This window comes from Penicillium psychrofluorescens (assembly GCF_964197705.1).
Source record: "Penicillium psychrofluorescens genome assembly, chromosome: 3".
Taxonomy (NCBI): domain Eukaryota; kingdom Fungi; phylum Ascomycota; class Eurotiomycetes; order Eurotiales; family Aspergillaceae; genus Penicillium; species Penicillium psychrofluorescens.
Window position 1 is genome coordinate 2,506,677 of NC_133441.1, and position 23,220 is coordinate 2,529,896.

Genomic DNA, 23,220 nt, shown 5'->3' on the forward strand with positions numbered 1-23,220 from the left:
CCACCCTGCGACGAGAAGCTACGGCGCTTGTTGCCTGCCAGCTTGATTGTGGGGCTCCCTGGACGAGAATGTCAAGACCGGAAGGCGGCGTTGGTGGTGGATAGGAGGAGCGGGGGGTCGGGGATAGTGGAAATCAGGTAAGACGGCGATTGACGTAAATCCGGTGGATGGAGGGTCGCGGAAGCACAGGGATTCAGCTGCGAGCGTGCGAGAAGTGTTAACAGGGGGCAAACTTGCCAAAAAGGGCTGATTCGGAGCCGTTGGGGCAGACGAGAGAAGGAATCCAAAGCGGCTAGTACTCAAGCGGAATAAACGTGGGATGGGGAGTGGAACAATGCAGAGGCAGGCAGGGTCGCCGGCACTCCAGCTGTCAGGCACAGTATAGCTCTTCGATAGGCAAGCCACCGACGATGGAAAATGCAATGCAAATGGAAATTGAAGTCGCAACACGCAGTGCCCAACCATCGAGGCCCCCGTGGCATAGCCAGTCTGGGCGCGAGCGCCCCACTGCTAAGCAGAGCGGCAGAGTGAGGCTTCAACAGCTATAGTACTTACAATGAACGTGAGAGTGTCGAGGGGTGAGTAAGGAGCGCCGAGGGGAGGATGGGAACAGGGCAAGAGGAAGAGAGAGAGAGAGAGAGGAAGTTGAAGGTGGCCCCGGTTTGACGGCGACGCGATCCGGATGAGGAAGCCTGACTGGCGATGATGATGATGATGACTACTGCATCTAATCTAGTGATCCAACCCTAACTAGCGAACGCCGAACCCGACTTCATACAAGAACACTCCTGCGCCCTGCTGTCCATGAATTGACCGCAAATATACAAAATCCCCACGACAGCTAATTATTACCATGAACTAAAATTCCCAAATCCCCCCGTGCCTTTCATCTTTTTGCGCACGGGCTCGGGCTCGGGCTCATCGTCAACGAACTCCACGATCTCATCTTCTTCTTGCCCGGCCCGGTCCGCCAATGCAGCTTTCAAATACTTGCCCACGCCCGCAGAGCTGTCGTCCGACGTCGCGCCGGCACCACGAACTCGCTTGCCGGTCCAAGTGACACGGTCATCGTCCACACGACGCGTAGCCTCGTCCTCTTCTTCGGGCTTGCCGGCAGCACCCTGGGCCTCTTCGGCACGCTTCTGCTGCAGGAAATCTTCGAATGGGTCCACGAAGACAGTGACGTCCTTGATAAAGATATCCGGCGTTGGCCGATTCGTGGACGACTCCACGGGCTGCGTTTCGAGCTTGTTCAAGGTGGTGGACGACGGGGTTGGGTCGTCAATGATACGACCGAAGATGGTATGCTTGCGGTCGAGATGCGGCAGGGCTCGATAGGCAATGAAGCTGGTGGCGCCGGTTAGCGGGGATGAGAGGGAATACCGGAGAAAGTGGAACACAACTCACAATTGGCTGCTATTCGTGTTTTTGCCCTTGTTCGCCATGCTGAGCGTGCCCCGAGAATCGTGCTTCAACGGACCCTCGAACTCATCGGAGAAGTACTTGCCCCAAACGCTCTCCCCACCGCGTCCGCTACCAGTCGGATCGCCGCCCTGGATCATAAACCCCTTGATGTTGCGGTGAAACGCGACGTCCTTGTAGTATCCCTTCTTGGCGAGCTGGAGGAAATTCCACACGGCCTTGGGCGCGTATTCGGGGTACAGCTCCAGGTTCAAGTGGCCGAACGTAGTTACAATTCGCGCATAGCCTTTACCCTTGATCCGACCCCGTTTCAGCATGTACTCTTCTTCCGATAGCAGCGCCAGCTCGCCCGATGTGTGGGGGGTCAGTCCCGTGCTTGTGAAAGAAGCGGCAGCTTTGCCGGTCGTGAATCGGGCAGCGTTGTAAGGCGTCGGCTTCCCTGGTTGGATTGTCCCTGTCTTCGAAAGCGCAGTAGCAGAGCCGCCGGTTTTGGAGACTGCTTTGGAACCTGCTGCCGCAGAGCCCATCTGTTGCGTTCGTTCCGCCCGAGCCTTGGCCACCGCTTCCTTCGCTTTCAGGATCTTCGCCGAACTACCGAGCGCATTGTTGTTCACACTCCCCGACGTCTGCTGACCCTCCAGAATCTCTGTATCGCCCTCCTTCAAGTAATTGAACGAGCTGAGGTTGCGCGACTCGATATTCTGCGGATCTTGCAGGGTGATGATATCCTTCCGAGTGAACTCCTCATCCGTAACCAGGTCGCGCCACAGTTTCCCCTTAATATTCAGCCTCTCCACCGTATCCCAAGCAAATACATTGCCCGTGTTGCGCAGTGCGACGATATGCGTATTATCCGTGAGCACCTTGAACGTGACCGGGTCGACATAATCGCCCTCCTCATTCTTCGCGATCGTCAACTTGATCAGATCGGAGCTCTTCAGCGGCGCGCCATCGACGGGATTCGTGCCGTGTTTCTTGATCCAGGGCAGGATGTTGGTCAGATCGAAGATGATGCCGGTGGGTGTGCAGACCGGGTGCGAGAAGGGCTGGAGAGAGAGCGAACAGAAGTTGAAGGGCAGGCGCTTGAATGAGCCAGGGGCACCACCCTTTCTGGCCTTCCCAACACCGGCGCCCGCGCTGGCGGAGAAAGCATCCTCGGAGGCCCACTCGGAGTGTGTGATGTAGAGCTTGTCCGTTCCTTTGCCCATGTTGTGAAGCTCAGGTTTGATCACTTTTTTGCGCGGCGGATTGTATGACGGTGCGCTAGCCTATTCGGGACTAGCGCGTTTACTATATTCTACACAGGCTGGAGTTAGGGCTTGGTGGCTCGGAGCATTGTATGGAGCATTGTATGTATTCTACTCAATGTCAAATACTTTTAACAGCGTGGATCTGAACGGTGTCACTACCCAGCGTCGCATGCGAAATCTTAACCACAATAGTCCCAGGCTGGCCAGCAACGGTTCGAATCACCGCTCCCCCCACACCTCCATTGTCACTCAAGGGAAAGACATCATTGGCGAATCCACTACCTACCCGCTCGCCGGGGCCCCGAATGGAAATGGTCGCATTGCCGCTGGCGTAGGGACGCGGGTTTCCGTACTTGTCTACCGCACGGAAGGATATGAGAGTACTGTCGATGCCATCAGCCTCCAATTTCGGGTCGTTCAGAGTAATCCGAATATGATCCCCCTCGGTGCTTCCGGACAATGTACGCGAGGCCACTTTCTTCCCGGCCACGTATCCGTCGAGGTGAAGTTCCGGTAAAGCAGCAGTGGTATTGAGTTTAGTCGTGTCCAGGTAGAATGGGGGGTGGGCTGTGTGAGAGAAGTTGGCCGTGTCGGGACTGAGCGTCGCATAATGCCTTCCGTTGATATACGCTTCCAGGGTGTCGCAGTTGGACCAAATTGTAGCATTGTCCCCCAGCGTGGTTACAGGTGAGAAGGAGCCAAAATCCCAGTAGAACGCCGGTTCAATCAGAGCGCCATCGGCCGGATCCCCCTGGGTGAGATAAAATGCAGCGCCAGGCTTGTACACGCGGAAAGTATCGATCAGTCCAGGCCACTTGACATTTTCATACATGTTGCCATTTAGTGACTGGTAATCAATGGCGCACCAGCCCAGAAGACCACTGTAACTATTATTGCTGGCCGCAATGTCGTGTACCTGAGCGTGCAACTTGGCCTGGTCTTGCATAACATCCTGCTGATCAATCCATCGGAAATATTTGGGACCATCCAGCGCACCAACGGATTCCGTGATCAGATAAGGAACGGTGGTGAGGGGTGGCAACAGAATCGCGTTTCCATCCTTGCTATGGTAGTCGTCGTAGGCGAAAACGTCCCCTACCCAGTTGACCAGTTCTTGACTTGTTTCAGTCCCTGAAGTCTGCCGGCTGTCATCTAAAGCGTGTGCAAGGTTCTTGGTCTGGGTGTAGAGGCCGGGTTCAAGGGGAGACTCGTTGACCTGGACACCCCACAAGATGATGGACGGACGGCTGCGATCCCGGATAACCATATCATGGACATCTGAGACGACATGCTGCTGCCATGAAGCATTTCCAATGAACTGCCAGCCCGGCACTTCTTGCCACACCATAATCCCCAGTTGGTCGCACATGTCCAAGAAGTAACGAGACTGCGGGTAATGGGAGCAGCGGACCATGTTGCAGTTAAGTTCTTTCAGAATTTCAGCATCACGCTTTTGGAGGCGTTCTGAGGCGGACATTCCAATATACGGGAACAGCTGGTGGCGGTCCAGCCCAAAAATCTGGAATCGCTCGCCATTGAGGAAGAAGCCGTCCGTGGTGAAGTTGGTTTCTCGGAAACCGATATTGCGGCTAAAGGTATGAACCACATGGCCATCGACGGTCAAGCTCGTGACCACTTGGTATAGATTTGGGGAACTCGGGGACCACAGCTTGATGTTGGGCGCAGAGATATTGAGCGTAAAAGTGGAGTTTCCGGACTGGGAAATCTTCCAACTCTTCGTAGTCTGAGAGAGCACATCGCCCGCGTGTTGGAGTTGTGAATTGATCTTGATTTGTCCCGGAGCTTTGGCAGAGTCAATGGTGGTTTCGACCACGACCTGCCGCGAGGTGCTGAGGACATTGACAGGTTTGGCAAAGACATCAGAAATGAAGGAAGACGGCACTGTGCGCAAAGAAACATCCCGGTTGATACCGCCGGGCTCCAAGTAGTCGATACTTTCAGGACCAGCCGGAGAACCTTCGGGGTTCACATAGGACCATCTCGCATCGACAATGACAGCAATAATGTTACCAGTCTCCTTGACGTAGTCGGTGATTTCGTAGCTGAACGGCAAGTAGCCTCCCTCGTGCGTTGGCAGCGTCTGGCCATTGATCACGACGGTGGTGACAGTGAGGACACTATCGAAATCAATGAACGTCCGACCTGAATGATCACTGGAGAGGTCGAAATGATGGCGGTAGATCCAGACTTTGTTCCAGGTGTTGTTGTCCCATTGCTCCCAGCCGAGAGGCGTCACTACATGAGGGATGGTAATTCGTTGGAAGCCGCTGTCGTCGAATCCAGGAGCCTCGCTGCCGGTGGTGTACTCTCCCCCAAACAGCCAGTTCTGATTGATCAGAGTAACACCCTCGGGGCCAGTGGTACTTGCTCCGGAAAACACTGCCTGCAGCAATAGTGTAAGGACCAGTAAAGCCCTAAGCATGTTTGCCAATCTTCCTTAACGCCTTCTTCTAGGCTCTCTGTACTATAAAATATGTAATTGCAATCAAGATCATTTTCTTGATGTTGCCAGTCCCCTCATTTATGGTTACATTTCTACACCGATGTCGCTGGAGGCCTCGAATGACGCGATTAAGCGCGTTTCTGTGTATTGAACTACTAAAGCCTAATCATTTCGTTCTCGGCACTAATTCAATTACATTTAGCTCCCAGAAGCCGACAGCATAGATCCTAGAAGCGAGGATTGTCTCTTCGGATCGTCGAAGTCTTCCTAGTGCATACTCTAGAAAAATGGTGCTTATTCCTGGTGTCCGTGCATTCCCTAATACCCTGCCACCCCCCGAGTCTACCGGCGTCCACATCGAGAATTTCCAGCTCTTCCATTGGAGTCTGTCATGGCTCATTTGCCGAAGTCGTGCCCTGAACAGGGGCACTGCCGGGTTAATTTAAGCAGTGTCCGAGGTCGCATCTGTCCTCTTGGTAGGCTGAAGCAGAAGTTCCTACACTCTCAATAACCCATCCTCCGCCTTTTTTCGTGCATTTCCGTCACTAACAATGCTTCCCCTGGCACCTATCGCCCTTGCTCTAGGGGCTACATTGCCGCTGGTGTCTGCGAATGGCTTGCCGGAGATAATTTACCGAGATGTCGCGATCATCGGTGGAGGAGCGTCAGGTGCTTATGCAGCCGTTCGCCTTCGGGATGACTTCAACAAGAGCATTGTCTTGATTGAGAAGCAGGATATCCTAGTATGTCTGAAAATCTTGATTCCGGAAGCTCGTAGTTACACCATCAACTCTGAGCGGGAGTCAGAGCAGTAACTAATGGAATTTCCATGTGTAGGGTGGTATGGTCGACACCTATGTGGACGAGACTGGCGCAACTTTTGACTTTGGTGTCCAAAGCTTCCTCAACGTGAGCGGATCTACGGAATTTTTCGCTCGGTTCAACATTCCAATTACCACCAATTCCAGCAGTATTTCCTCAACTCAGAAGTACATTGATTTCAACACTGGCAAAACGGTTGACTTCACGACCCCTACGTACACGAGGGAAATCGTCGCCATCGCCAAGTTCTTCAAGGTGATCAAGCCATGGGAGTCGATGTTGAATCCCGGCTATTGGAATTTCCCCGAGCCAAAAGATATCCCTGAAGATCTTCTTATCCCCTTTGGCCAATTCCTGACTAAGTATGGTCTTGAGGACAGTACCCCGCTGATCTATGCATCCACTGGTCTCGGAGTGGGTAATATGAGTGAAGTTACTACTATGTTTGTCCTGCAGTCCTTCGGCTGGGACATGGCGCGGGCCTTCCTCGGGGAAATTGCCCTGTATACTCCTGCTTCTGGTGGCAATCAGGTCCTCTACGATGCCATTGCTAAGGACCTTGGCGATGATGTGCTCTATTCGAGCACTGTGATTGACAGCCGCCGCACTGAGTTTGGCGTTTTCCTCACGGTGCGCAACCACAAGACCCAGAAGGTCACGCTGATCGTCGCTCGCCGACTCTTGATTGCCATCGAGCCAACCCAGTCAAACATGGAGCCTTTGGATCTCAGCTCCACTGAATGGGGCACTCTGTCGAAGTTCACCTATTCCAACGAATTCACTGGTCTGGTCAACAATGCGGTCTTTAACACGAGTTACTATTACTATAACTTGCCATCCGACGCCGCTCCTGACAATCTTCTTGCTTTCCAAGATGAGCCGATGGTCGCAAGTTTTGAATACACTGGTCTTGAGCACCTGTTCCGCGTGATGATCATTGGCAATAAGACGACCACTGCTACGGAATCCAAGATTCTAGCACAGGAAAGCTTCAGTAAGCTGCTCAAAGCCGGTCAGTTGTCCGGGTCCACAACAGACCAGAAACTCAGTTGGGCAGCCTTTTCTATTCATGGTCCCATGCATGCCCGCGTTTCTGTGGGAGATATCAAGAGCGGCTTTTTTCAGGACTTGTACCAGCTGCAAGGTTCTCGTTCCACATGGTGGACGGGTGGCGCCTTCTCGGCAAATTTCCAAACTCCGCTGTGGAAATTCGACGAGGGCTTGATCCCTAAAATCCTAGAGGGCCTTTAAAACATGAAGCAGAGGATTTGCTGGGGGAATGACCCTTTCACCCGATTTACCTAAACATGAATGAAATTTTTCCGATTCGTAGTCTGCCCTGAGATCTTGAGACTAGTCGGCTCCATCGGATCCATGCGGGGTATAGTAACAAGTTTGTACAAGCGCCACGCGCGAGCCCCGCGAGCCGCGATGTGCAGAGCCCGAGGGGTATATATAGTGACTATTTCAATGGAGGAAATTGTTGTAGGTAGCTGGGCAATGGCTCCAAGGAGAAGTAAATCGGGTTGGTCTTCAATATCCTGATACTGAGATATCAGGTAACTATGCTCTCAAGAAGGCACCATTACAGGATGGAAGAGATTAAAACAAAAAGATACAGTGGATATAATACATGTACAAGGGCTGTCTGCCATGTGCGCCCCGAAACCTTCTTTTTTTGTCCGCGCCGAAGAACCCTTCCATACACAACCTTTAGGGGGAAACGCCTGCAAACAATCCGTGGTCTAGATGGCCGAGGGCTGGAACCGCAGAGGCACCACCCACCGATTTCCGAAATCAATGCCGTGTCGACGCCGGGTACCGTACTTGCGCCATACGATCTGTGGAATCCCAATGTCGGCGACGGCGAGGCTCCACGACAGTTCCTCGCTGGAGAGAGAGGCACTGAGGATTCCTGTCTTAGGAGCACCCAAGCATACAACCGACGTGGCATTCACGCACAGTGGACTGCCTTCGACCATGGTCATCTCGCCTGTTTCATGTCAGTAAAAAACTTAGAATATATCCGAGAGGGTAAGACCTACCAGTAGTAGCCGACAGGCCGGACGGGACGTCGACAGAAAGAATATTGGCATTATCCAGATTCATCCACGAGATCATCTCAAACGCCACGGCTTGGTCATCGTTCCGCAAATCATCGAAAGCGATGTGCATGCCAAACAGCGCATCGATGACCAAGTCGGGATCAACTTCCGAGGTGGACAAGCGCCCTGATAGTTCCTCCCATTTCATCACGCGTCCGCCAATCTTGCGGAAAATGTCGAGCTGCTTACGGCAACTTTCCAGCAGTTCGCTTTCATGTTCCAGACCGAGCATGCACAAGGTGACGCGATGGCCTCGGTTTCGAAGGTGGCGGGCAGCAGAGACCGCGCGGGCGCCGGTACGGTGATTGCCAGTGAGAATCAGCATAGTCGGAGCAGCGGCATCATTGGAAAGAAGAGCAACGGCGGCTTCTGCGATGCCTCGCCCCGCGTTCTCCGTGATGAGATCTTCGGTCAAGCTGAACTCTGCCACCGCAATCTGCTCGACCTCAAGGGTTTGCAAGGGGCTCACCGTCGGGCAACTGCGGTTGGTAGTGGTCAGGCGAAGAGATGCTCCGGAGACACCAGGGCCAACCATGGGAGAGGCTGACGCTCTGCCGGGCCGAGGGCTCGTCGTTCGGGAGGTGTTCAGTGTCTGGCTGCGGGACAAGGTATTGATCTGTGGCGGGATAAAAGACGACTGTCCCAGTACACCGCTACCTTTGCGAGCAGGTTGGACTCGCACAGACGCTCGAGACCGCTCACGTCCAGATCTGGCCTCGCCACTGAGTCTGGCATCGCTGATTTGCTCGACGGTCTCATCGCTCTCACTGTTCTGCGGGCTGTCGAGGACATTCTCCGTCCAGTGCAAGTTCTTTCCACCGTTAGTCCCTGGCTTGGCTTTCCGGTTGAAGCTGACCAGACGCGCCTCGTCTGCCGTGGTGTCGTCATTTCGAATCTCTGCGAAGACTCGGTGCTTGTCAAATTTGGACAAGTTGCTTTGGAAATCAAATTCACCCAGTTCCTGGATGTCCGTCGCATCCTCCGTAGCCCAGCCACTGGCGTCCTCTGCATAGGGCTGACGGTTCTTCTTCCTGCGAAGCTTCGCACCTGGTGTCGAGGGCGAGGCCTGGTTGGGAGGGGCTGCAGGTTCTACGAACGCAGTTTGGCGCCAGCCTTTGCTCTTCGGGTTGGTGCTTGCAGCAGCCCCATGTTTGTTCAAAGCCTCTCCATTACCCCGCCTGTTGCGTCTCGGTGTCTGTTTGGCATTCTGGGTATCTTGAAGCTCTTTCGCCGGGAGCGCGTCCGACAATTCTGTCCTTCTGCCCTCCGCATTCAATCCAAGGTGGTTGAATGGCTCCGTCAGTGCGGCTGAAACATTTGCAGGAGTACGCTGGGTGCCGGCTTCAACAGGACTGAGCGCAGGCGGTTGGTTGGGCTGGGAAGGGGGTTTAGAGAAACTCAAAATCGCGGGGTCGACAAATTGTTGCGGAGGGGGAAGTTGAGGTGGTGGCAATGGTGGAGCTGCTGTTGCTGTCGTGTTTGAAGTCCCTTGCGGTGCAGGCTGACGTTGTGGGGGAGCTGAAGTGGTGGTTTGCAGGGAGAGGTCGGCGATGTTGGCGGCATCAATCGAATACTGGGGAATACGTTGGCCATTCCACATAAGAGTCACTGTAGGAAAATCAATTAGAAGGATTGTCTGAGGCATGGAGCTGACGGTCTTACCATTTTGCAGCAACAAACTCTGCCCGATCACATTGGCGACTTGACCTTGGAGCTTCCCACCCGAGGGTGCTCTCAGAGTCACGAGCACGTTGTAGCCAATGAACTCGGAGGCCATGGTGAGTATCACAACTGGGGAAGAGGATTCAAGATCACACAATCATCTGGTCGCGTAGAGATGTCGTGGGTGCAAGTAAAGTGAAGGAGGGCCGAGTGTCTCAAGACGAAGTCGCACGAAAGACAGGGCCTCACGTGCGGGCTCCGTTCTCTTATCGATAAGCCTCCGCTACCAGTCCGACTTATATAGGCGCGCATCTATGCGATATTATAATACATACATGCATACATAAGTGACACAAGAGTCGGTAAATTCCCGCAACGCCGGCTGGATGCTGTGCTTGCTGGTTCTCAGCTTATCAGAACTCATCGAGACTGTTATACTCATCCTCAGCGTCATCGCGAGATGTAGAAGTCTTCGGTTTGACGACCTCCGTGATAGACACCAGGTTATTATAGAAATCCACCACTCGGGGGTGTACCATCACCTTACGCGGCTCGAATCGGGTTACTTGCAGCCCGGCCTGGGAAGTCGCCCGACTCAGTGCAACGTAAGCCTGACCTTTCTCAAAGACGCGGCCCAGGTCGACCTTGACTCGCTGGAGGGTCTGCCCCTGCGCCTTGTGGATGGACAGAGCCCAGGCCAGAATCAGCGGGACTTGCTGGCGTTGGGCCTGGACTTCACCGTTGGGGAGCTCGATCTTCCAACTTTCCGGCTGGCAGAGTAGATGCCTCTCGGTCCCATCGGGTTGAATAAAACACACCAACGGCCATTTTCGGGCTTCTCGGACCCCTTCCTTGTGCATCATGGCTTTGAACTTTTCCCGGGTCTGGTCGTTATTGCTCTCATCGCCGTCCTCGGCCCCAAAGCTGCCTTCATTCTTGCAGTGCCAGTCGAAATATTCCTCATTCATGAAGCCCATCACTCGTCCAATGGAACCGTTCACAAGGTTGTCCTCCATGTTTTTGATCAACATGACTTGCGCACCCTTTTTGAGTTCGATGGACTTAGGGGCCATGCAGTTAGACAGTAATTTTTCACGGTGTTGCTGGTCTTGGATGGTGCCGGAATCCACAGCCTCAAATTTCCACACATCGCCGGACAGTCTTGTCATTCGGGCCGTATTGGCGCCCTCTACCTCAGCACGCGTGGGGAACCTATCGAACATCAGTTTTGCTGAACAACATGTGCCGAAATTCTAACACATACAGTTCCGTTGCTTCGAGCGCATCATGGAAATCGAGCGGCCGAGAAAGCTGCCTGAACGCCTCAATGGTGCGGGGACTGATTTTGCCCAGTCTCATTTCGTTCAACATCGCGGCGAATTCGGGGTCTCGTTGACGGAACACGTGGGTCAGAAGAATTGTGTGTTGGATACACGTATTCCACGTAGCAGCAGCAAACGCAAACTTGGCCTCGCGGTTGCTTCCATCTGGCACGGGGGGCAACTGGAAAAAATCACCGGTGACGACAAGCTGAATTCCGCCAAACGGGCGGCCGTTGTTTCGAAGGCGCCGGGCAATATCTTCCAATTTATCGAACAAATCTCCATCCACCATGGACACTTCATCGACAACCAGAACCTTGGTGCGTAACCAACGATTCCGTGCTTTCTGGTTCCTTTTAATCTGCGCGTAGTCAGTTTCGATGCATTCCCAGGCCTTTGGGGTGAAATGACCTTCTTAACTAGTTCAGGGACGGCCTCTTTGCCCAGCCCAATCCCAGCAAAGCTGTGAAGGGTAACGCCCTCGATGTTACAGGCTGCAAGACCTGTTGAGGCTGTTACTGCCACACGATCAGGCTCTCTCTTGTACTTGACGCGCAGCTTCTGGATAATTTCCCTCATCAACACCGATTTTCCAGTTCCTGCCGAACCTGTAAAGAAGATACTCTTTCCACGGTCGACAACGGCCTCGCGAACAGCCCGCTGTTCATCGCTAAGGAAGACAGTAGCTATCTTGGAAGGGCCTTCCGATTTGGGCTTCGCACTGGTCTTTTGAACCTTCTTGGACTCGCGTCGCAATTCCTTTTGCTCTTCCTTGATGGCACTCGCGGACTTGTTCCAGAAATCGGTAGGCTTCGAGCGTTTCGGAGTCACCAGGTTCATCTTTTTGCCTGGGTTTGCTTGGTGTGGCTCTTCTTGTACTTCCTTCAGCCATGGCAGCGTTCGAGGTTTAGGGGGCGGCTGGAGGTGAGAAGGGGGCGAGGAGGACCACGGGATTTGTATGCTGCTCGACGGCGCAGCCCCCTCGTTGGAAGAAGGCAAGTCCGGATATTTAACGTTCAATGCTTGCTTGTCGCTGGCAGTCGATTTCGTGTGCTCTTTCTTCGGGAATTTCGTGGAGATACCGTCGAGGGTGGGATAAACGACGGGATCCGTCTTAGGGGGGTTCGATGCGACTGCACTTGGCGTGATGAGTGGCTGCAGTTCATCAACATCAAGATCGAGGTCATCGTCAAAGTCGTTTTCATCGAAATAGACCGCGCTGTGGAGAGAGCCCAGCGCGGATTCCCCGCCAATCGTCATCTCGATTTTTCGCTTGACCCCGGCCGACTGCACAGGGGACTTGGAAGGGACGACCGTGTTTGCCCGTAGCAAGTTCGACTGGAGGGGCTTGGAAGACGCCCCCGGATGATCCTTCACTGCCTTCTTAAACATTGTGGGTTCCTCGGCGACGGCGACTCCTCGGGACGTGAAACACACGAAGGTGCCTGACGTGGTTTTCGAGCAATTCGAGACAATTCGAATTGGTTTTATGTCCCGCAGTCTGGAGCGCGCGACATGCATAAAAGAAAACAAGGACGGACACAAACAGAGCCGCGAGACAAACTGGGCGTGGTGCAGAGAGAAATACAATGGCCCAACGGCGCGTGGAGAGAAACGCGACTATCCACACGTGACGATAAGTACGGCGCCAGGCAAGAGGGAGCTGGACTGGTCAACATTGGAGGGAATAGTTTTTATATTTATTTTGGTTTTTATTGATGGAGAGAGTGGTGTCCATTTCATACCCAAAATGTCCAGTGTTATTATCATGCGCGTAAATAATCAGAATGGCAGTCAAGAGTTGGGGGAAGTATATAACGAGCATCGATATTGCAACAATATATATCTGCGTACAAGGTCGCCACATCCTGGAAATAGAAACCATCAAGAACGATTCCTCACGTGAAAATATGGCTCCTTCTTCCAATACATCACAGAGTTGTATATCTACTTTTCTCTTTTTTCGGCCAGTGTTTGCCACAAGGACATAGACCACGTGACCGCGCGACATTTAGGACGCGCGGGACGAAACATCCGGGAACAACCACCAGCTCGCAGTCCAACTTGCCCAGCGTGCTTTCCGACAGCAGTTCTTGGCTCTGTCGAACATGAAGCATGGCCGGGATGGCTGTTTCAGGTGAGTCAGGGACCAGTTTTTCTGGGGAATCGGGTTTAAATTGCTAACGGGGGTATAGACAAGGAGCGCCCGCTTGCGGGGGTGGTCCTGTGCTGCACCTCAATTCCAGTTGAGCAAAGGGTAGTTATTCCAATTGAATCCCATGGGGTCAAGACATCTGCTGATGCGCCTTTCCCATTCTGCAGGACGCGATTGTCAACATCGCGAGTCAAATGGGCGCGACGCACTCATCCCACCTGACTCCGCACGTTACCCACTTGCTGGTCGGTGATCCGGACACGGAAAAGTACAAGTACGTTGCGCGCCATCGAAACGACGTGGCCGTGGTGAAGCCGGAATGGATCGAGGCGGTCCGACAGCCGTGGATGCAGGGCGAGGACACGGACATCCGGGCCCTACAGGAGCAGCACAAATACCCCGTCTTTGGCGGTCTCACTATTTGCATAACTGGATTTGAGGACAGTGAGTTGGTACACGACCAAGACAATGATACGGCGCGGCTGACATCCATTGCAGAGGGGTTCCGGAAATACATGGAGCAGACGGCCATGGAGAACGGCGCGGAATTCAGGACGGATTTGACCAAGAGCGTCACGCATCTAGTTGCGCGCAACGGAGAGGGCGAGAAATACAAGTACGCGACTCAATGGAATGTCACGGTAGTGACGTTGAAGTGGTTCACCGACTGTCTCGAGCGAGGCATGATTCTCGACGCGAATCCCTATCATCCAATGGTTCCGCTGGAGAAGCAGGGCGCGGGTGCATGGGAACGACCTTCTGTGGCAGCCAAAGGACAATCTGAAAATGAAAGAACTGCATCCGTGGAACTTTCGTCCAATCCTCGACCCCGAAAGCTACGCCGTACTGCAAGTACGAAATTGGTCGGTCAAAATGAAGGTATCTGGGGTGATATTGTTGGCACTGGCTTTGCAACCCACCAGGTGAAAGGATTTCAAAGTGGCCAACAACAAGAACGGGACGGTACAAGTTCTCGATCTGTACCTGTTATCCAAGCAGCAATGTCATTTGCTAGCGAGACTACATTCTCCGGAGCCGTAGAGGCTCCTCAACCACCGCCCGAAACAAAAACGACAACCAGTGCCGAGGGATTCCTACAGGGCTCATATTTCTTAATCAGCGGCTTCTCTTCCAAGCAGGTTTGTGACCAGACCCTCATGGCAACAGCTGCAGCTAACCTTCCTAGACCGGTGTCTTGCGCCATCATCTTCAATTCAACGGCGCTCAGCTGGTGGATTCACTCAGCGAGTTTTCCCGTCCTTCCATCCCGAAAACAGGTCGAGGGCTATACATTATGGTTCCTTACAAAACCCCCAGATCGGAGATACCCTCAACCGATGACATGGCATTCGAGTGCGAGATCGTAACAGATATGTGGCTGGAAAGGTGTCTTGATGCGAGAACGCTGGTCCCTCCGGAATCACATGTAGCAAGCACTCCGTTTCCCAAATTCCCCATACCAGGTGAGTCCCCCTTCCGCTACGCGAGATGAGTGATTTGGATCTAACGGCAGCAGGTTTCTCGGGAATGCGGATATGCTCCACCGGGTTTGCTCGCATTGACCTTCTGCACCTATCCAAACTGGTTGATCTAATGGGCGCCTCGTACGATGAGTTTTTGACGCCAAAAGCATCTGTCCTCATATGCAATGACCCCCAGTCAGCAAGCCACGAGAAATTACGGCACACTAGTGAATGGGGAGTGTCTGCAGTATCTGCAGACTGGCTTTGGATATCCATCCAAACAGGGCAGAAGAAGCCCTTTGAACCGTATATTGTTCGACGACCATTATCCCGGAGCGGTAGCGGAGCGGAGAAGCCAAGCTCGAAGCCAAGCTCTGTCCATGTGGACCGACAACAGCAACAGAAGGCCAATGCTCAAGCAGAAAGGGCGTCCAATTCCGGTTCAGATTCTGCACAGAATAGGAGAGCCGACAGGCGCGTAGCTTCAAGAAAAAGCGACACGAATCTGGGCGACGGGTTTTCAAAGGAGGATCAACCCAAGCCCGACAACCCATTCAAGCCGTCTGTCCCGGCATCTCGCTCCCCATCGCCTGGCAGGACCTCCAGCAAAGATGACAGCGCTGCCAAACTTTCCAAGTCCAACCAGTCAGCATCTGCCGCTGCACCCTCCGCTCTCGACATTGCGATGAGTGGACTCCTCCAACAAGCACGAGCCGCCAAATCTCGCGCTCAGACAGATACCACCACCAGTGCAACCAACGAAGACGGCAGCTACCCCCCACGCCGAAAGCGTAAACCCCTTCTCGGCCGCGCCCCATCCCACTCCTCAACCCGAGTATTCGAAGCGCCCGGAGGTGCAGGAGGAGGACGAGCAGTCTCCCGCGCGAGCTCCATCGACACCCTAAACGACGACGGCGTGGGCAGCGCCCTCGAAAGCAATCCCACGCGCGACAACTCCATGTCGCGCACCAACAGCCGCGCGAATGAGCAGAGCCTCTCATCGATGTTCAGCGGCGGGAAACTGGAGAATTTCCTAGCCGACCAGTTCCCCTCGCACCTCGAGGCCGAAGACGAAGAGAACCATGAGCCTCCGCCTATGACGCAGCTGGACTATGAGGATTCGGATGCTGCGGCCATGCGGGCTGAGTTTCTCAGTCGAGCGGGCAAGTTGCCTGGGAAGAAGAGTGCGGTGGCGGCTCCTGACCCCGGCGTGTCGGTTGGTCAGGTTAGGGAATTGGAGGATATTGGGTGGGGGTCTAAACGGAGGACGAGAAAGGCGGCTACGAAGGCTGATGATGAAGATGGGTTGTTCTAGCAGCGCGCTCTCTATACTCGGCTACGCTTTTGGTCGCATCTTTCCTATATTATTTTCTCTTGGGAGGCATGGATGCATGGGCATGTGTGCATTGCGAATGGCGTCTCTTTAACCAATTCATGGCTTTGTTTTAGATGTCAAGAGTGTAAGAGAGTTTAAGCTTCGGATCTAGAGATTGTGGATGAAGAGAACAATTGCATTTTAATTCAGATGGGAATCTTAGGTGGAAACTGCGGATGGGTTCCGATGCACGCCGATACGCGCCATGAAGAACAAGATAAAAAGAAAGCCGGTGTCTTTGGGGGGAGATTTTTCAATGGCACCATTCTAGAAGAACACCGAAGACAAGATGGGGGATATCGAGGGGTTGGAAAAAGGAATCGAGAGAGCAATTTGTACATGCAACAGGATGCCCGGCAAGAGGAGAGACAAAGTCTGTCAAGTTCTCCCACTGGAAAGAAACCCTTCCGCAGAATAGCAGGCAAAGAATACAGGAGCGGCGGCGACTTAGCCAAGGGTGGCAGCCATTCCACCAGGCAGCGGGGCGTCGAGATCGAGATCGTCCACAGACTGGCGATTCTGGCCGCTCTCACGGACCAAGTTGGAGAAGTACTTGGCGGCGACGGTGCTCTCCTGCTGGATCTTGGTGACTTCCTGCTTGCGGCGACCGAGATCTTCAATCTCCTGAGCCATGTTGGTTTGCAGGTTTCCAGCCGGCATGCGGAGGATGCGGCGGACTTCGGACGAGATTCTGTTGGCGTTGGAATGCACATAATCCATGTCGGCAAGTTTGGCAGCGATCTTCCGTGACAGCCGAGGAGGGAGAGTAGTCGGGATGGAGGAGACAACGTAAGCGGTTGTCAGGAGAGCTGCGGCGAGGATGCTAGGGAGGAAGAGCCGGCGCATGTTGTTGGTGCCCAGGAACTTGGCGGCATTGAAAGCGCTATCCACCCAGCCGAAACCACCGAATGCCCTGCCACCGAGAACAGTGACCGCAGTCATGGCCACGCCTGTGCCTGCCATCTTTTCCTGGCGTTCCCAGAGGGTGGCAATGTCGAAAAAGTCCCAGAGTTCCACTTCCGTGTAAACCTGGCGGGCAAGCGTGTGGCGACCACGGCGGAACATTAGGTCCGCACGGAAGTTGAGAGCAGAGAACCGATCCTCGCCAACATGCAAGAGACCGATGTTTTGAATGAATCCCACGCCCTGGGTCGTTTTATCGCGGGCGTAATCCTCGCAACCCGAGACTGCCGAGGAAATCTGGTTCAGCATTGCCAGCTTCAAATCCTCTGCATACTGGAATGCCGCAAAAAGACCGGGATATTCGACACCTAGATCTGCTTCTGACACCTGTGCAATCGTGTTCGTCAAAGTAGAGCGCGTATGGTTGTACACATCCTCGCAAGAATCGTCGATGGCCTTATTGACACCCTCCGCCACCTCGCTCTTCTTCTTCTTGCCATTCTCGAATGCCGGCTCAATTTCGACCAGCTCATCTGTCACTCGCTTGAGCTCCGACTCGGCAACCGCTTGGTTCACGGTGGCAAGCGAGTTCAGGTCGGCAAGGAGGTTCAGCAGGTAAGTCCTGGCAGGCGCAAGCTTGGAACGGGACCGCTTCTCGAGAACAAAGCGGCGCAGGGCTCCCTCGAGGTCCTCAAAGTCCTGAATTTTCTCTTTCTCTTTGCCTTTTCCTTTATCCTTGCTGGGATCGATTTTGTCATCGTGAGAATCATCATCGTCGTGAGGGTCACCGTCACCTCCACCGCCGCCACTACCACCAGAACCGGATCCTGAGACCGCAAGAGGGGGCGCAACAGGAATGGCGTTGCTCGAAACAAAATGGACCAGCTCCGCGGCCTCCTTGTGTGTGCGAGGACTGAGCTTTTGGATCTGATCCAGAATCATGCGCTCACACCGTTGCTGGTCCCGGATTTGATCAAATCCATTCACCACCATGAACATGTAGGCTTTCTCATGAGCGGCGTTGAGGATGAACTCCTTTGCCGACAGCGTAAAGTGGTTTGCGGCAGAAACCACAAAGACCACCACGTCAATTTCCTCTTGCCTGGCAAAGACAGCTGTCGTCTTCAAAGAGTCCGAGTTCAAACCAGGTGCGTCAATCAAGGCAATGTCAACCACGCCGTTGTTGAGGAGGGACTCGTCGATGGTCCGCACATCCTTGACGTAGACCTTGCATTGCATGTATTTGGAGTTGTCCACCACGATATTCTCGAGTTCGCTCAGCGCATAAACATCATAAGTTTGTTCGTTGTTGCGGTCGTACTTGGTATCCTTATGCACAGCATGGACCTCCTCAACTCCAGAGTTCTCTCGAGCATCAAGCACCTCACAGAATATGCTGGTGCAAGGCTGTTGATCTTCCGGTAACACCTTTCGACGCAGGAGAGCGTTGCAGAAGGTCGACTTGCCCGCATTGAGATCCCCCGTAATCAAGACTTTGCTTGATGTGTCCTCAATACGGGCTCGGAGTAGGTGCAGGTGTCTCATGCTCTGGCAGATCTTTCCATCCAATAACGAGGCAACGGAGGCCTTTTCTAGCGAGTGGACCAGCTCTGCCTGAGACAACGCGCCCAACTTCAAATCCAACTTCAAAATTGAAAATTCCTGGGCGATCTGCGGCGTCATCAATCGGGGTTCGGCAGGTGGGCGGCGTTCAGGGGCGGCGCTTGATTCTCCCAAGTCTTCGCCTCCCGTTGTGGTTGCAGCGCGCCTCAACGTTCCCGGGCGTTCGGGGGTGGTGGGTCGACTCCCATTGCCACCCATGTACGAGTGAGTTTCATGGAGCGACGGGCGTTCGGAGGGGGAAAAAGGAGTGTTCTGAACAGCAGGGTAGTGGGCGGGCCATTGGGCATTCATGTCACGAAGCTCATCCAGCGTCTCAATTGTTCGGGTGATTGCGCGAGCAAGTTTCGTCCGATTTGAGTTGCTGCAGAACAGTGTAAGCCTTCGCTAGGATGCGGGGGGGGGGGGGGGGGGGGGGGGCACGTGTTGGAACATACTATAGAAGCTGATGAACGTGGCTCGCGACAACTTGTCTCTCATGCTCGGCTGTATGGAAAACCCAAGGTCAGTTTCATCCGCCATGCTCGCATCTCATCACTCACAAGCTGGATTCCATTCTCCGGGACGCGTCGGCGTGTGTGCTGGCGTCGGGCGATCCTCCAACAGGCCCGCACGCCAGTCCTCACCATCGCCATCCATCACATCGGCAGTGCTGCCGATACTGCCGCCGTATCCTGAGTCCTGGTTCAGCGATGTCATGAGGGCCGTAGCACTCTGTGACGTCGATCCGTTGCCAACGGTCATGTAACTCGGCGGGGGCCGGGGGTAGAACGGCTTCCTCTCGGGCAGCTCTTCGTCCCCAGGGAACTGGGACGAGCCGGCGCCCGACGAGGAGCCCTCAGTGGGATAGTACTCCTGACTCATAGCGAGACAACGATGAAGGGAGGGCGAAAGGTTGACATGGAGAGAAGAAGAGAGAAAGAGTGTTTTGCTGCCGGCGGATTTCCATGGAATCGCCTTGTTAGTTATTAAACCCAAAGAGGCTTAGCGCTCATGTGACTGTACAAACCCATTACGTGTATTATTACAGGCCCGCTTATCGCCCCGTCTGCCTGATGTCACTGCGATCTTTCCCACCTTGAGTCTGTTTACTTCACTGCGACCATGAATGTGGGTGGCCCCGGGCTAATGGTGTGATATCTCTAACATGGTCCACTCTCCAGGTCATTGAATGGGCGTTCGGAAAGCGCATGACGCCTGCGGAGCGTCTGCGCAAACACCAGCGTGCCCTGGACAGAACGCAGCGCGAACTGGACCGCGAACGGACGAAGCTGGAGAACCAGGAGAAGAAATTGGTGCAGGATATTAAGAAGAGCGCCAAAAATGGCCAGATGGAAGCTTGCAAAATCCAGGCCAAGGACCTCGTGCGGACGCGAAGGTGCGCGCGGTGTTGGGAATCCTCTCGCGGGGTCGGACCGGACTGACGTTCTATGCTACAGATATATCCAGAAATTCTACCAGATGCGCACACAACTACAGGCTATTTCGCTCCGGATCCAGGTACGATTATCTTTTTTGCAGTGTCTGGTTTAACCAGTTACGCTGACCGGTGTCTGTCTACAGACTGTGCGGAGTAATGAGCAGATGATGCAATCCATGAAGGGAGCAACGCACCTCCTGGGCAGTATGAACCGGCAGATGAACCTCCCTGCACTGCAGCGGATCGCAATGGAGTTTGAGCGCGAGAACGAGGTCATGGACGAACGGCAAGAGATGATGGACGACGCAATCGACGAGGCCACGGGGATGGAGGGCGAGGAGGAGGAAGGAGAAGATGTCATGCGAGAGGTACTGGACTCGCTTGGCGTCGATCTCAGCGGCCAGGTATGTCTCTCTCATTCCACTGGGGCGTGGCTTTTGTATGTACTGACGGACAATAGCTGGGTGAAACACCCACCGACATACAAACGGCAGCCAAAGAACGGACCCCTGTTGCGCAGGCAGTCGGCGGCGGTGGAGGTGGACCTGCCACGGATGACGACGACCTCCAGGCCAGGTTTGATGGCCTTCGACGATGATCGTTTCCCTTTGGCGGCTATTCCATCGGGGATTCGCGTGGCGCAGTTTGTGATTCCATTCTTCAATTTACGATTTTAGCGTGAGGCAGTTCATTGCTCTCTACTGTTGCCTACAATATAAGTTTTTTTTCAATTTTTTTTTTAAGTTTTCTTAAAATCAAAACTTGTCTATTAATCTGGCAATTTAGGTAGACGTACATCACAAGCAAACAGGCAGCAGAGTAAGCAAAAGGATCGGAAACAAAAAAGACAGTCTATACATCAGGCACAGGCACAGATCGAAAGGAAATAGGAAAAAGGCTACAGAATAGGAAATGAAAACAACGGTCTATGTATGAGAGATTCGGCCCATGCTAATAAGCCAGACACAGATCAGGCTTCAAACGATAAAGGAATTCGCGAACTCCTCGGAATAAGGCCTCGTGAGCGGACCGTCCACGGATTTCCACTTTTGAAACCAAGGTTGGCGCAAAAGCCTCTTAATCCCAGGACGGTCCTCGGGCTTCCTGCTGAGCATGAGTTGCAGAACCTCCTTGCACTCATCGGACAAGTGATCGGCGACTTTCACGGGCTCGGTCATCATCCTGGTTCGTCGAGCATTCACTCCGGGGTTGGAACCACCGTCGTAGTTCAGCAGGTGCAAGTCACCTTGCCCCGGGGTTAAGTCCCAGGGCCAGTAGCCATGCAGAATGCCAAAAACAGACACAGCAAACTTCCAGAGGCATACGTTGCGGACGTCGTGACGAAGACGAACATTGAACTCCGAAAGGTAGTGCAGATCGTACTGGTAATTGCCTAAGGTCAGCTCTTCAGCCAGCTCGGGTCTCATCTGATACTCATGGCAAGCCATGAAGTGAAAGGACCTACGCTGGAAGTCTTTGTGCTCGAGCCCAAAGTCGACAATCCCGAAATCGATGAGTTGGACCTATAACCAGTTAGCATTGGTGAGATCCTCACGGAAAGGAGAAAAGGGGAGAGGGCTTACATTCAAGTCTTGATCTACAACGTAGTTGTTGATCGAGATGTCACCGTGGTAGATGTTCATATCTGCCATGTAGGCGATGGCCTCCAGCAGCTGGCAAGCGACTTTGCAAGCCTGCATTTCGTTGAGAAGAGGTTCGTTTTTCTGGGTGATCAAGAATCTCCCTGTGAAGCCTGGAAAGCATCGGTTGTATGTATTGCTTTTCAAAGGCTTTCGGTCCGGCGAATAGTCCACGCAGGGGGACATGACGATCGTCTGGTAGCAGCCGTCCAGGTAGACAGAGTCAAGCATTGGGAATCTGTCACAACCGGTCAATAACAGAAGAATCAGAGCTTCGGATGGTATGTACCGGTCAGCGCCACCTTCGCGCAGCAGGGAAAATGGGCACTCGCGCAAGTCGGATTCCCCCGCCTGGAGAATGGTGTTGGCCCTTTCCACCTTGAGGGCGTAGTGGCGAAGCTGCTCTTCGGGTATTTTCTTGTTAGTGTGCTTCTCGCGGGCGAGGAAGACCGTGGCAAATGCTGGAAAGGGTAGTTAGCAACTTGACTTGGACAAAAGAGAAAGGGGAAGGGGACTTACTTCCGGCCCCGATGAAGCCATAGATCTGCGCTCGTTCCCTGAGGTCTGCACAGATTTTATAGCGCCGGCAATCCAGGTCGTCCTCCCTCTTGTACACCTCCCATACAATCAGCCTGGACGTCTCTTGAGCCTCTCGAGAGTCGAATCGAGTGTGGGTTTCCGGGTGAAGATGTCCACACCTCGAGATTGGCTCGTTATTTCTCGCAGCCAGAGCATCGGCCATGCGAGTGCTGAACGTCTGATGGAGATCTGGGTACTGTGTCGACAAGTCGCTGTTTGGGTCCACCAGCTGGGGGGCGCAGAAGGCGAAAGTGCGTTCCCAAGCTTCGGGGATCCCGCCAGGTATCCTGAGAGAATCCATGGCGGACGATCATGATAGGATTGGTATTCTCTAAGCAGGAACATCATGGTTCTCTTTATACCCGAGGACTGTCGACTTGGTGGTGGATGCCGCGAGACACATTCTTTGATCCCGACGCAGAACAAGACGAGGTTTGACAGAGAGTGCATCAAGCGCGACATACGCATTCTCTGCTCCTTGAAAGCGTTCTTTGTCCCTTGGGACAAGCTGTCTCTTCGGGTCTTTTGGTCTGTTCTTTGTAGATTGTGTTTGGCCCAAACAGGACTAAAGCAAGGACCCTTGTCACCTTGGTTTCAGGCTAGCCCTAACTGGCACTCGATGTCATTTTTGAAGGTGAATCCCGGGAAACACGCAGCTTCCGCAAATAGGGGACAAGGACCCGAATCCACATGATCCAACGATATGATGAACCAATTAGAGGCTTGGTTTAGCCGATGAAAACTTTCCGATCACTGAGGCTCAGCGGGTCGAGGGGCTCGGGGAGCCTCCAACACCCGGGCGAGGGACCCCATCTTGTGGGGCACCGGTAGGCACTGCGTCAATTCTTGCGATAAATACGAGGGTGTAGGAGGGTGCACGCATAGGTGGATAAATTTAGTTTTCTAGGAATCTGCTCAGAGGCCTTTTGAATTTATCATAGCCCCCATTATTTACCTGGGTGAGGGCTGTTCCCCCACGTCTGCGAGCTATAAGAGGAGCACTGAAGTGCAGAAGCTT

At 53.6% G+C, this 23,220-nt stretch overlaps 8 protein-coding genes across 8 annotated transcripts; 3 read left to right on the forward strand and 5 right to left on the reverse strand.

Annotated features, from left to right (window-relative positions):
- Positions 1 to 848: 848 nt before the first annotated feature.
- PFLUO_LOCUS5072 (cyclophilin peptidyl-prolyl cis-trans isomerase Cyp8) lies at positions 849 to 2,630 on the reverse strand (the record flags this gene model as incomplete). The annotated part of the gene is made up of 2 exons (XM_073782486.1): positions 849 to 1,347; positions 1,408 to 2,630. The coding sequence occupies 2 exons, from the start codon at positions 2,628 to 2,630 to the stop codon at positions 849 to 851; spliced, it is 1,722 nt and encodes a 573-aa protein (XP_073639136.1).
- A 160-nt stretch (positions 2,631 to 2,790) lies between these two features.
- On the reverse strand, positions 2,791 to 5,115 carry PFLUO_LOCUS5073 (uncharacterized protein; the record flags this gene model as incomplete). Its single annotated transcript, XM_073782487.1, has 1 exon — positions 2,791 to 5,115. The coding sequence occupies one exon, from the start codon at positions 5,113 to 5,115 to the stop codon at positions 2,791 to 2,793; it is 2,325 nt and encodes a 774-aa protein (XP_073639137.1).
- A 572-nt stretch (positions 5,116 to 5,687) lies between these two features.
- Positions 5,688 to 7,209, forward strand: PFLUO_LOCUS5074 (uncharacterized protein; the record flags this gene model as incomplete). The annotated part of the gene is made up of 2 exons (XM_073782488.1): positions 5,688 to 5,879; positions 5,974 to 7,209. 2 exons carry the CDS (start codon positions 5,688 to 5,690, stop codon positions 7,207 to 7,209), a joined length of 1,428 nt encoding a protein of 475 aa, XP_073639138.1.
- A 494-nt stretch (positions 7,210 to 7,703) lies between these two features.
- Positions 7,704 to 9,840, reverse strand: PFLUO_LOCUS5075 (enhancer of mRNA decapping; the record flags this gene model as incomplete). Its single annotated transcript, XM_073782490.1, has 3 exons — positions 7,704 to 7,951; positions 8,004 to 9,671; positions 9,726 to 9,840. 3 exons carry the CDS (start codon positions 9,838 to 9,840, stop codon positions 7,704 to 7,706), a joined length of 2,031 nt encoding a protein of 676 aa, XP_073639139.1.
- A 3,556-nt stretch (positions 9,841 to 13,396) lies between these two features.
- On the forward strand, positions 13,397 to 15,980 carry PFLUO_LOCUS5076 (protein kinase activating protein dpb11; the record flags this gene model as incomplete). Its single annotated transcript, XM_073782491.1, has 4 exons — positions 13,397 to 13,646; positions 13,701 to 14,341; positions 14,389 to 14,665; positions 14,719 to 15,980. 4 exons carry the CDS (start codon positions 13,397 to 13,399, stop codon positions 15,978 to 15,980), a joined length of 2,430 nt encoding a protein of 809 aa, XP_073639140.1.
- A 507-nt stretch (positions 15,981 to 16,487) lies between these two features.
- On the reverse strand, positions 16,488 to 19,427 carry PFLUO_LOCUS5077 (mitofusin; the record flags this gene model as incomplete). The annotated part of the gene is made up of 3 exons (XM_073782492.1): positions 16,488 to 18,927; positions 19,001 to 19,049; positions 19,106 to 19,427. The coding sequence occupies 3 exons, from the start codon at positions 19,425 to 19,427 to the stop codon at positions 16,488 to 16,490; spliced, it is 2,811 nt and encodes a 936-aa protein (XP_073639141.1).
- A 240-nt stretch (positions 19,428 to 19,667) lies between these two features.
- PFLUO_LOCUS5078 (ESCRT-III subunit protein did4) lies at positions 19,668 to 20,581 on the forward strand (the record flags this gene model as incomplete). The annotated part of the gene is made up of 5 exons (XM_073782493.1): positions 19,668 to 19,673; positions 19,727 to 19,941; positions 20,003 to 20,063; positions 20,127 to 20,387; positions 20,444 to 20,581. 5 exons carry the CDS (start codon positions 19,668 to 19,670, stop codon positions 20,579 to 20,581), a joined length of 681 nt encoding a protein of 226 aa, XP_073639142.1.
- A 379-nt stretch (positions 20,582 to 20,960) lies between these two features.
- Positions 20,961 to 22,503, reverse strand: PFLUO_LOCUS5079 (uncharacterized protein; the record flags this gene model as incomplete). Its single annotated transcript, XM_073782494.1, has 3 exons — positions 20,961 to 21,506; positions 21,567 to 22,084; positions 22,143 to 22,503. 3 exons carry the CDS (start codon positions 22,501 to 22,503, stop codon positions 20,961 to 20,963), a joined length of 1,425 nt encoding a protein of 474 aa, XP_073639143.1.
- Between the last annotated feature and the right edge of the window lie 717 nt (positions 22,504 to 23,220).